Raw genomic sequence first — 13,395 nt, 5'->3', positions numbered from 1 at the left:
AAGATAAAACTGCCATACAAAACCTTGAAACTCTCATTTATTTGATAAATAAGTCCTTTAAAATTGTCTCTAATTAGATGTGAAAATTATGGTCTTTCAAGATCTGTTCATACTCATGGTAAATGAGATGGTTATAATCATGTGTGTCTATATTTCCCATGTCTTCAGAGGAAGGAAAATGTGATTAAAACTTGCATAGGACATAGTTGTCAGTTTATCCAGGGTTAATATTATCAGTGGGTTAACATTTTCAGTATGGGTTGATTAACATATTTTAAGAATTTAAACACTGGTAACAACAGCCTCTCAAAGAATACATGATGGGCCCCGGATAACAATAGCAAACCATGCTCCTTTCCTGGAAGGAGGAAACTTTAAAGGAAAAATCATAGAGACAAGTTAAACCCATTAAAATAGATTATTATTTTGTATTCTTGAATATATTTTCACATATTCAGTTGCATCAGCTTCTTAGAATAAAGATGGGGCTCAGGGAGGAAACATGAACCATGAGCAGATGAGAAGAAAAAGGTTGAGAAAATAAGCAAACTTTTTGGTTTCCAAAACAGTATATTCTTAAAACATAGCTCCTGAGCACTGTTCCTTCAGACAGGTATCTGCCTTAGGACTCCCTGGTCTGGAATCACATAGCCATCAAAAGTTGGCTTTGTGATGAACCAGATCATCAGGTGACTGAACTGGCGTTGGCCTGACTGTATTTCTAGTTCTTGCTGAAAAAGGTGGAAAACAAAAAGATTGAAAAAAATATATTGAAATTAATTTTCGTGAAGAAGCTGAAGTCTAATCTAAATGCTGATACTGATTCTTAAATTAGAAAATGCTCCTGAGAGCTGGGTTTTAAAACTATGCTGGATTGAAAACAGGTATGCTGGAGGTGTCCTCCTACTCTCCCCACCTTTGTTTTCTTCTTTTAGTAAGTTATTTGCTACCACTATAATGTACCTCTGTTAAAATGGTTTAATCCTTCCATCTTATATTTGTACAGGATTTATAATGCTTAAGTTCAAAATAGTTTAAAATAGGACTTACCCTGCTTCCTCATGGTTTCCATTATCTATATAACACACTTACCAATTTATGTTTATATGTATAGGAAGGCTTCAGAGCCAACAGCATTTTATTTCCATCTTGTACAAAACACATTTCCAGAATTTTTTTCAACTAAATTAGATAGTTTAGGAAACACTGAAGAAGTTGTCTTCCTAGTGACAGTCTTGAATTAGACCAAGCATCCTGTTAGCAGTCACAGCCTACAAATTGTTTCTGAAAGAGATTGTTTTTTCCTTCCTGCCTTTTAGATTAATACAGTAGGGAATCTCACATGCTTAAGGCTTTTTATCAGTGGCTGACATTTCTCAGTTTTGACACTGGAGATGTAAAAATATTTACTAAAGGGTGTGTGTAATTTTGTTCCCAAATGAGCTATAGAAAGGACTTCCTTTACACTTAAATATTGGCTTAAATATAATTATCTGCTGAGAGCTTTTCTGAGGTAAGCTTTACTTTATTTTTTTTCTATTTATTGTGTAAGATGACATTATGTCATCGTGGCAATAGTTTGAAGGGAGTGAAGGAAGTAGCTTACCCTGTAGTGTAGGAGTAGCAGGTAGGATGGCTTGTGCCTGCCTTGGGGAAGAAGGGCATAAATTGATGGAGAAGCAGTGGAAAGGGAAAGGGATGTGTTGCTGTTTTCAGCAGGGTCCCTGCTCTGAGGCACAGAGCAGCAGTGTATGAAGCTTGCACTGCAGTGGCCTTGGACAGAAAAGCTCAGTCTGTGGTTTGCCAGTCTTTTGTTTCCTGTGGCTGGGACTGCTGGCACAGAAGCATTGCCTTTTACACTTCAGCTGCCTTTCTTAGGAAAAAAAAGTGTAAGAAGGGAGCAGGAGCAGCAACAATTCTGTGCTGTCTGCTCTTGGTGGTGTATTTCTGTGAAGTACTTGTTCCCAGCATAAAGCGAGCATTCAAGTTTTTATAAAGGCTGTAGGTGAACCTTGTTTTCTGAGCAAATACACTCAGTCTCATCTCTTGATGAGAAGGGATGTTTTAAAGAGAATAGCTACTGGAGGAAAGAGAGCATTTGATATTCCAGGAGGAGCAGAAAGAGAGATCAGAAGAATCTTTGCGGAGTTCCCGTGTAACACTGGTTGGTAGGACTGAGATGGGTCCCAGTGTGGCTGTCTGATAACATTTCTTAATTAAGTGCAGAGATCAGATAGAGAACAGAATAAACCTGAAACAACTTTTTAGTTCAGGTTTTCCTTGTTCTTGCTGTTCATGGCAGCATAAATCCATTGGTTCAGTCAGGAGCAGTTCAGCTATCAACAGTGTCTTCCTAGTAAATGGTGCTGCAAAGAACCTCTGAAGCCAGTTTAACTGGCTGGTGGGCTCCAGTTGGTCTGTGGTGCTGCAAATGTCACCAAAGAATCCATAATCTATAAGGCCCTATCTAGATTTTCCCTATATGGGGAAAAGGCATCACATGGTTGCAGTCTCTTTGTGCATGTTCTCCTCAGTTCATATGCTAATATTTCAATTAAAAGCCCTCAAAGGCTCAGAGAGCTGCATTTACAGTAAAGCTGGAATTGCAAGTTTCTTTCTGTAAACCAAGATACACAAGATTTCTATTGACTTTTATTACAGCATTTGATCTTGAAGTTAGAACTACTTTTTCTTATTGCTGATAGAAAGTTTTATTGGCGCTATCCCCAGCTGGCAGAGTTCTGTAGAAGTTTGTAGCATTTGCTGATGACTATAATAATAGTTGTGTTCAAAATCTGCATCTTACCAATAGCTAATTATTTTAAAATAAGGATGATGGCCTGTTCTTCGCTCAAAGATTTCTGTCATTTCTGAAAAGAGTTTAAGAAAGTTTTGTCTTTTTGAGTAAAAAACCCTCTTACTCTTGGATGCACTTGAGAAATGTCAAATACTATTCTATATAGAGAAGGAAAATGACTGCATTTCTGTGAATTATACTTCAGGAGTTTGATTCTTAAATGCTTGCTTCTACAAATCTGCAGTCCAGTGGAGAGCCAGATGATGAAACTGTTTAGAGTAAGTACCTTCAAATTAAGATAGCTAGGAGAAGGGATTGTGGTGGTTGTGAGGAGGTACAGACTCACAGATAGACTCAAAGGGGTGTTGTCTTTTTGGTCGTTGAGATGGCTGAAACAGGCTGAATGAGGAGGGTGTAAAGAAATATGCACTTACTGTGCCCCAGAAAATGCAATGTTCAGAGGGAGGTGGGCAAAGAGAACAGTATTTAGAAAGAACTGAAATGTTAAGAGCATCCATGTGAAAAATCAAATCCAACCTATAGTATCTTCTGTATATGACACTTAAGTCTCCTGTGTAGGATGTGTCTACATGTAGGTTTTTATGCTTATCCACAAAGTTCAATTTTGTTTTGAGATATGTGTGCCAGTTGTATTATGGAGCGCTTACTCTGCTTATAATTAGGAACAAATAGGTATATGTAGTTAATTAACAAGGAACAAAGATTTTAACTGTTGTTCAACTGTAAAGCATGATGGCTTTTTGACAGCTGTGTTAGTCATACATTGGAACCTGTATTTTAGCTGTATTTTAGCAGCATACCATTAGCATTCTTTGATTGAGGCAAATCTTCAAACACTCCTTTCCTGGAATCGGTGCTACAGCTTGATGATCAAGAGTTGGCCTTTACTGCTTCAATCTGACAATTGTTTCAAGGCTTTGATGCAAAAAAAAGTGATCCCTTCACACCCCACCCCCCTTCCCCCCCCTTTCCCCCATTGCCTTCTCTCTAGTGTTTGTGAAAGTGTTTTTGCAGCTGTGTAGAGAATCAGACTGGGGAACTCATCCAGGTTAAAGCAGATATATTGTTGTCTGCTTAATTTTAATCTACATCTGTTCTCTGATCCAACTGACTGCATATCTGCATGAATGTTTTGCCAACAGAGGGCTAAGGTGAAATACTGTGTGGAAGTTGCAATCAGTGACTGGTTATGGGAGTGGGTAAGATACTTATCCATTCCCCAACTTGGAGTAAGATTCTTTCATGGGAAAAGTGGGTAAATTTGAACTTGGTTTTAAATGAATAGTTGGGTCCAGTCCTTAGCTGTGGTTGCAGGTGGTTTTGCTGTGGACATCAGGTGTTTTGAGGTGTTACAGCTTTTTTCTCTTTGCTGGCTGCTGCCTCATAGTAGAGCTTCTTTGTATGGTGTCAGACTGTTTAAGTGGTCTTTTTCTAGAAAAACTTTATTTTGAAGTTACTTGAATGAAGCTGTGGAAAAGAAGATCCTACCATTACTTTTGGGATTCACTTAGCAATCAGCTTCTGAAGGAGGAGAGTAGAAGTTGTAACACTTTGAACCTCTGCAACCAGTTTGATAACAGTCACAAAATTTATACCACAATGATCTAGGGGATAGAACCTCATACAATTAGGTAGCTTCAGTAGTTCAAAAAATACCTCCAAAACAAACCATATTTTTTCAAGTTATCTGCCTGTACACTGTCAATTCCAGCCTCTGTGTGTGTGTGTGTGTGTGTGTGTGTGTGTGTGCGTGCACATATTGTTGAGCCTATGCCTGACTAAATTTTTTTAATTATCAGAAGATTTTTGGGGCAGTTCACAGAAGGTTTATGTTAAAAGCTACCCTTAAAAAGTACCAAATATAGTCTCAGACTGATGAACTTGGGCTGGGAAGGGAGGGTCATTACCCCTGTTTTGAGTTCCTATAAACTATATGAGTAAAACTCTTGTAGCATTTTAAAAATATGCTATAACAGTGAGTGTACTTCTCTGTAGAATTCCTGGCTTGGATTGCATGAAGTCTTGCATGTCAGTGAGGAAAGAATCCTCTCAAGAAAAGCACTGTGCTTTCTATCTAAGCTTTTAAAAGCAAACCCTTCATGTTGTTGTGGCATTTTCCACTTAAAAAGTACAATATTTTGGTAATTAACATTTTTATAGATGAAAAATCCATATGTTTATATACCTGTCTGCCCACACAAACTGAAGAAGAGGCCATCTTTTATGACTCAAAAAATAGTTTGAACTCTGTGTGAACATGTGTAGTTAGCTAAGTCCTGTGTCTCCAAGATGTAAAAATGTCTGTATGTGATAAATTCTGTAAATTCTTTTGTAAATGAAAAAATGTCATCTAAAGGTATGATGGAGAATTCCTTTCTAACCATTCACACTTCTCATGTATTTTCTTGGAGAGCCTTTTGGTGGAATAAAGTATCATTTTACACTGTTAATGAGACAAAAAGCCCATTCTTGGCATGTTTTTGCATAAATTGACCTGAATTATTAGGGGAAACATAGGGAGAAAACATAGGGGTTCCAGTTCTCAGATTGTCAAAGCAACTTAGATGTAAATTTGGGCCAGCAAAGAAGAGGTTATCACTTAATTTTTTTAATTGAGTCTGCTATTCAGTTAAAAAAAAAGTGATATAATCAGAAATTCTAACTATGTGCAGAATTTTTTATATTCCTGCAGGGGTACACACACACATGCTCAGCCCCTTACTCTCAAGGAATTTTTAAAATATATTTATTAAATTTCTGAGTAAATGTAATGGCGTCATTCAGGTGTCATAGCATGTCAAATATGATGGTGGGGGGTTTAATTAGAGATCTTTCATTAAATGAAGATAAGGTGTTTCTGTATTGAGTTGCATGCATTTCAGAGAAGCCCAGCAGCCCCAAGGACAGTTTTGATTCCCAGCATGACAGAAGTGGACTGTGCTGAGAATTGAGACAGTGATCTAAAATTTGAGTAGAGAAAGCTTAATCTGTTACCTCCCACATCTTCCCTTGGGGCTCACTCAGCCACGTTGTTCCTCTGTTCCCTCTGTGTTGGCTGCCTGCTGCTGGGCTCAGCCTTGTAGGCTGGAAACAAGTACAGGGCCACCACCGTGGAGATTTGGGGTCTGACACAAGAGTAAGGTGATGCTGGGCTGAAAGTACATCAGGAATAAAAAGGGTTTGGCTGCAGGAGAAACTGGACAGATGCCATTGAGCATGCTGCTGTCCATTCACAGCTTCAGGTTTCCTGGTGTGCTAGGATGGAAATGTAACATTTGCTTAACTTCGACTTCATCAGTGAGGCTGTAGCTTGTTATCATAGAGAAAAACAGTGGTGCCCTCCAGCTGCCCTTGTGCTCCTCTCCCCAGGTTTTGGTTGCTGCTGTGACCGGTGTATTTCATGACTACTTTTCACAAATGTTAGAGTCAAGATATTGACAAAATGCTGTAAATAGTCCTGTGTTACAGGAGATGGGCAAGATATACAGCTGGGAGAAGAACAGCAGTTTAATTTGATTTAGGTGTCCATGAGCTGGAAAGCAGCAACTCTCTGCACGGGGGGCAATGCATGAACTGTATACTCAGATAATGCCCTTGCCATGTACTGTTTCAGGGAGGTAGGTCCATTTGGCCTGCAGGCATGTATCTTAGAGGTTTGGCATCTAATTTCAAGGCATCAAGTACTTGTAATCAAGTGTTTGATATTTGATAACATTGTGCTGTTTAGTGAATTGTGTTTGCTTTGTGCATGCTGAGTTGGTTTTGACTGTTAAACACACGTTATGAAAACTCTGAATCACTTTAATGTTAAAGAAATTCATATTTGCATTTCGTATCTGTATTTTTAAGCTTTTGGTAAATAAATCTATAGGAAGTCTGAGCATTTCAAATACACCTATTTCTTTATAGCTGACCTGTGATGATGTTAACATCAGCCTCCTCTTAATGTCTCTCTCTTTGCCTGCAGGTGAAGGTATTGCACAATCAGCTTGTTCTGTTCCACAATGCCATTGCGGCGTACTTTGCTGGCAATCAAAAGCAGCTTGAACAGACACTTAAACAGTTCCACATCAAATTGAAAACTCCTGGAGCAGATGCCCCATCCTGGCTTGAAGAACAGTAATCAGATCATAGAAGAGGACCCAATGTTAACCTAAAATTCTTTAAATCTGAGAATAATTAAGGGTTGGGGTTGAAGGACTGTTGTAGTGATTCTTGAATGGACAGCTTTAATTTTTTTCCCCTTTTATAATACTGTAAAACTGAATTTGATAGGAAAGTCGGTGACTTTAAGGTAACCAAACATAATTTCTGTAATTTCAAATATCGAGCACTCCTTTTGTATGTAAAGGTTGGCAATTATTTCTGTAATTGGGCTAGGGGAGGAAAAGAGGGAGGGGAAACAAAACTATTATAGATTTGCACTGACAAATGATGCTTGTGATTTCTGGTATTTTGGTGGCTAGTCAAAATATTTGCAAATGGAGGTTTACATGATTTGTACCAACATCTGGTATTTTATAGATGAATATAGAAAACATCTTTAGTAATTTTCATATGACTTTTAAAAAAATGAGAAAGTTTAAAGACTATTTTGCAGATGAATTCTATAAAGCCTATATGTGATATATGCATATAAGGCAACAGTAGCAGATGGCTCATTGACAAGTGGAATTGCAGCAAATGCCTTTTTTAAAAAGGTACCTTTCCAACAAAGGGTTAAAAACAAATAAAAAACACTAAAGCAAGAATCACTGTCAGTCTGAGGCTTCTGAGCACATGTTTTTGCTTTGCACCAAGTGGTTTGCTGAGTGAGGCCAACCATTAAATGTACTAATTTCATTTAAATTGTTTTTCTCTATGAAACAAATACCGTACTAGCCTTAAATCACAGGTATGTGCCTTTTTATAAGATAATATTTTCCACCACTGTACATAATCTAAGAACCCTTTCATGTAATAGTTTGTCAGTTCCCAGCAAGGGGAAGACAACTGTGTAAATGCTGTGTCATTGTACACTTGTAGCAAGTTAAAGCTTTAGTTAAACTTCATGGGCAGGTATGATTTTGAGAGGAAATCAGGCCAGTATGTTTTTTCTGTTTAATTGAAAAGCATACTTTGGTAATGGGAGTAAAATGGAGGACACATTTTTAATTTCTTCATCATTTCTGTAGTCCTTAAATGTAAAATTATATGTCAATTTCATCATAGACGTTTTAAATTCAATATATTGGAGTCCTCATTTGCACACGTTATGTTGCTTTATGTTATGTTAAGTAAAATGAAATACTTCAAATATGTTATTTACAATGGTGTGGATTGTATGATTTATGTACTGTACGTTCGAACGCCTTTCAGCTGACATTCTAAAGTTTTCAGTGTTTAACACAACTGTAATGTAACTGTAAATCAAACTTTTTAATCATTCCTCATTAAATTCTTGGCCTGACAGAGCCTTCTTTGTTTTTGTTCTGTCAGAATCTCTTGTAATAGCTCAATTACGTTCCCTAGAATGTATATCCTATGTGAATTTTGTATTCATATTAAACATGTTTGCAGTCAAACTTTCTTGACTTGTGATGGTTAAAAGTAGAAGGGAGCTTCTGCAGTGAAAGCTTAGTCGTGTTTTTGTGAGTTGTCACCCCTGCCCGAGAATATCTCACAAAACACTGCTAGGGTAGTGATGCTGTTTTAACAGTGGGCCAGTTCAAGTGGAAAGTAAATCCATAGTGAAACAAATCCTTTAATATATGTGGCTTTTGACTTGAACTTCTAAAGGAGATTAAATTTTATTTACAATTCTTCTGAAGCAATTGACTTCCACTGCATCCTGGCACACGTGTGGTATGATGGTGCAAGGAAAGTGAGGTGAGTGACTGTAGGGTTGAACTGGGAAATGAATTATTGCAGGGGTGAAGAATGCAAACCCACTGACCACAACTGAAGTATTGGGCTTTCAGAGCACTGTAGGAAAAGGGTGCATAAGGAACATGTGCTCTTGGTTTCTCCCTGAGGTTCACGTGTCTCCTGCCTAGGATTGCTGCTGCTCAGAAGGAACTCGTCTGTCAGAAATGGTAAGAGTGAACTTGAATCTGCAGTTGCCTTAAGACTGACCAATGTGGCATTGTGTAATCCTCAAACTTTTGCAATGGCTTGAAACTGCTGGAGTCTCTTCACCTGGAAGAAAAGGTGGGACCAAAGAGATTACTTGCTAAAACCTGTCTGTGTATTGTTTAATACTGAGGGAAGGAAGAATTACTTCCATTTTGCTCAGCAAAGCAATTGTTCTAAGGGGTAGCCTCAGTGAGGAGAGTTCTCTGTTCAACTGATCAATAAGCTATTAAGCTGATAGTAGCCTGCTGTAGTACTGTAGCTTTCTTTGTCACTGCTCAAATACATGTGCTTATGAAATAATTCAAGCTCATATCTTATATTTAAAATTAGCTTTTTAGAGCTAGCCAAATTTAGAAACTTGTATCAAGAGATTGTAAGAGAAAAGACACTTCAGCGTTTCCAATGGGAAGTAATTATGGTTGTGAGGCTTTCTGATCCTCACAAAAAAGCATCATAAATATCTTAAGGTTGTAATGTGTCCTTTATCTAGGTGGACAGTTGTCAGGATGGGGTATTTTTGTTGTTTATAGAGGAGGCTATACCTACCTTGTAGAGACTTGTCTGTGACAGATTTCATCTCTGTTAACAAATTGTTACATTAATGCTTACAGTGTTGTGTGAGGTTTCTCAGGATGAGGAACTCAAAGCAATTGGTAACATTTTCAGATATGCTGTTGTAGCTGCTGTACCAGAGACCTGGGGAGCTATTGTGATTCTCAGTGACCATACTGTAAGTTATCTGTACTCCTGGCTCGTCTGAAACTTGTTGCTCATAGTGTTTTGTTCATCTGAATTCTACAAACATCTTTTTTGGTCTAAAAATGCTCTTTAGTCTACTCCATGCTTTTACAAGCTTCTTACAAAGAATGTTTCTGGTTACAAAATGTATCTGTATTTTTATTTGGAAAGAGCAAGCAAGAGTATAGTAATATACCAACGTCATTAAAGGAACAGCTTTTTTTTCAATCTTCAGTCTACTGGTTTTCCCAGAAAGCTTATCTCTAGTCTGTCTGTCCTTTCAAAAATGATCAAAGTAATGTAAAAGGAAAGCTAAATGTTTGCCTCAACTCTGTTTTGAACTGAATGGGGGGCATATTCACATTTTATGCTTTGCTTATCTGCTCTTGTTCCTTGTTGTGGTGTTACAAGAAGCGAAAGGTATTGTAATTATTTAGCATTCCTCATCTGCAATTATCTTTAGGTCTGGGTTTTTTTCAGTCTGGTTATCTTTTCCATGTTGCATGTTTGGTGTAAGGGTTGTACTAGTCACAAAAAAATTTTATATTACTTGTGAATCTTATCATATTTTATGGTAGCTCCCACCCTAAAATTAACCAAACTACTCGATGCAGTGTCAAGATGAAAGGAGTTTTTCTTTATTAGAAGATCTTTATTAGACAGAGGATTTGACTGCTGCTTAGTTTATATTTCTCTCATTTCTTACTGTTTGTTGCTCTTTGACATCTTTGTGTTCTTTCCTGTTGCTCTGGTGTTAAAGGTAGGGATCCACAGAAAACAGAGTTCTCTGTGACAGTGCTCTTGTTTACCTCTGTACACTTGTTTTCACCAGTGTCCTTCCTCTTCATTTCCACGAGTCTTGTGTGGAAACCAAATGGCGAGGGAGAAGGGTGGTGCTCACATGTTTTTGTCATCATGGCAATAGTTTGAAGGGAGTGAAGGAAGTAGCTTACCCTGTCGTGTAGGAGTAGCAGGTAGGGTGGCTTGTGCCTGCCTTGGGGAAGAAGGGCATAAATTGATGGAGAAGCAGTGGAAAGGAAAGGGATGTGTTGCTGTTTTCAGCAGGGTCCCTGCTCTGAGGCACAGAGCAGCAGTGTATGAAGCTTGCACTGCAGTGGCCTTGGACAGAAAAGCTCAGTCTGTGGTTTGCCAGTCTTTTGTTTCCTGTGGCTGGGACTGCTGGCACAGAAGCATTGCCTTTTACACTTCAGCTGCCTTTCTTCGGAAAAAAAAAAGTGTAAGAAGGGAGCAGGAGCAGCAACAATTCTGTGCAGTCTGCTCTTGGTGGTGTATTTCTGTGAAGTACTTGTTCCCAGCATAAAGCGAGCATTCAAGTTTTTATAAAGGCTGTAGGTGAACTTTGTTTTCTGAGCAAATACACTCAGTCTCATCTCTTGATGAGAAGGGATGTTTTAAAGAGAATAGCTACTGGAGGAAAGAGAGCATTTGATATTCCAGGAGGAGCAGAAAGAGAGATCAGAAGAATCTTTGCAGAGTTCCCGTGTAACACTGGTTGGTAGGACTGAGATGGGTCCCAGTGTGGCTGTCTGATAACATTTCTTAATTAAGTGCAGAGATCAGATAGAGAACAGAATAAACCTGAAACAACTTTTTAGTTCAGGTTTTCCTTGTTCTTGCTGTTCATGGCAGCATAAATCCATTGGTTCAGTCAGGAGCAGTTCAGCTATCAGCAGTGTGTTCCTATTACTTAATGAATAATGTGTCTTACTGTGCTAATTAAATAATTATATATCTTGCTCTCTTTTAAAGAATACTAAGGGCTGTAAATTCAAGCACTTAAGAGATAAATAATGCTAAAAACTAGTGTTGCCTGTTCAGTTTTGATTTGCCTTTCTTACATATGCATATGCATCATGCTAGTTTTATGTGATGGTGGTAATTAATTGCAGGGTTTTGTTTTGAGAGCTTAACTGAGTGCTTAATTTTGAGCCCAAATATAACTTGGTTTTAATGTGACAGGACTGTCACAATTAACTTTTTCTCCTCCTTTTATCCAAACTCTGTAGAATTGAGGGATTGTAATGAAGATGGCACCTTTTTTCAAGTGGTGTAAATTGCTTAATTTCCATTAGATCTGTTCAGTCATTAGATTTGTGTTCAGCCTAAAGAATTAGCAGCTCTGTGCTCTGAAGAAAAGCAGAGTTTACGAAAGACAAGGTGGATTTTTTACTTCTCATAAGAAAAAAATGTTTTAAAAAAAGTAGTAATCCTGAAAACTCTCTTGAGCATTTCATTAATTGGAAATTTTAAACAATTAACAGTATGATTTGGTTTTGTAGTATACCAACTCATATAAATGCTATCTGTTCTAGGGAGGTGCATTTGTTGTTTATTATAGGTGGGGCTGCTTGATCTACCTATTATTAAAGTTGCCTAATACTTCCTACTGTAAAGACCAGTTTTCAGTTGTTTATAACTCAGATTAATTTTAGCCATGTGGGCAAAACATTTGCCTGTTGAGTGTTACATGTTTAGGTGAAAAATATCTAAAGCTAAAAATTTTAAATTAATTTGCTAACATATTTTGGAAAAGTTCAGGGAGAACAAACCCACAGGGTAAGGAAAAGTGAAGAGTTTAACTTCACATCCGGACTGGCTCCCAGGTCCTCTGCTGTCCTGTTTGGGTTCTGACTTTTCAAATACAATGCCATTATGCGAGTCTCTTGTTTGCCTTGCTCTTTCCGTCTTTTCGAGAGAACTTTTGTGCTCATGACTGGCAGCAATGAAAACAAGTCCCTTTGGCTCCGGCACAAGCGGTTGCAGTCCAAGCGGCAAAGCGCTTCCTCGCCGATGACCTCAGGGCTGACCTGGCACTCTCGAGGAATGTCCACACTGGCTCAAAGCTGAGCGTGTCCTCTCCAGCTGCTGCTGACCCTGCCAAGCAGAGATGTGTGCTGTGATGGGAATTTGCCTTTTACTGCAGTTGAACTCTTTTCATTCAGTGAATTTTCAGCTTAAGTGACTGGGTTCTGGCATTACATTCCTTTCGTTTTCCTTTTGTTTTAATATTACTTTTTTAAACTGAGGTGACTAAAGCAGGCTGTCCTGCCAGACTAGTAGGTCAGATCTCTGGCAGCAGAACTGTGAGCAGGAATGGTGTAACCTCTGCAACCATGGGCCCGGGCTCCAGGCCTGGGACCTGGTCTCCCACTCTTCCTCTGGTTCCTGCCTCCCAATACCTGAGCAGAGTAAATAGCACAGGTGAGGCACTACACACTCAGGTAAGACATGATTTTGTCCCGCTGCTCTTGTCTTCCCAACCCTGGTTGTATCAAGGTGTTTTCTCTCTCCTGTGCTCAGCTCAGAAGCCCTGGTTGCTTATTAAGCAGGACTGGAAGTGAGGTTTCTTCTTCCTCCTTCCCTCCTTTCTCAGGAAAGGAAGAGTTTCTGTTTCCACCTTTGGAATTTGCCTTCTGTAAAAAGTAGTGTTGGGGTGTGTGGGCTGACTATTAATTGACTTGAGTGAGGTTCTTCACCTTTACTCTTCCTGGGAAAATGTTTTTATTTTAGACATAGGATTCAATTTCTTGATAGAATATTTTAGAACCATTTGTATTTGTTTGCTGTCTTATCAGTCGATGGTACTTTGGCTTTCGGGCATCCACAACTCACATGCGCTGCTGCCTGGAGCGCTGTAACCCAGGGCTGTGATCACATCTTAAATTCGTCTGCACTTCTCTCACACCGTCCGCTTTGGAGTCACA

The 13,395-nt window shown here is 38.7% G+C and overlaps 1 protein-coding gene across 5 annotated transcripts in view; it reads left to right on the top strand.

Moving 5' to 3' along the window:
* Positions 1 to 8,382, top strand: part of ARFIP1 (ADP ribosylation factor interacting protein 1) — a 40,651-nt gene extending 32,269 nt beyond the window's left edge. For all 5 annotated transcript variants that reach the window (XM_038135473.1, XM_038135475.1, XM_038135474.1 and 2 more), the window contains one exon: positions 6,786 to 8,382. In XM_038135473.1, the coding sequence (XP_037991401.1) occupies positions 6,786 to 6,941 (156 nt within the window). In that variant the 3' untranslated portion in view covers positions 6,942 to 8,382. The remainder of the gene's footprint in view (positions 1 to 6,785) is intronic.
* The last annotated feature ends 5,013 nt before the right edge of the window (positions 8,383 to 13,395 follow it).

Source organism: Motacilla alba, chromosome 4 (genome assembly GCF_015832195.1).
Source record: "Motacilla alba alba isolate MOTALB_02 chromosome 4, Motacilla_alba_V1.0_pri, whole genome shotgun sequence".
NCBI lineage: Eukaryota > Metazoa > Chordata > Aves > Passeriformes > Motacillidae > Motacilla > Motacilla alba.
The sequence above is the reverse complement of the archived record's forward strand: the minus strand, read 5'-3'. Positions and strand labels throughout refer to the sequence as shown.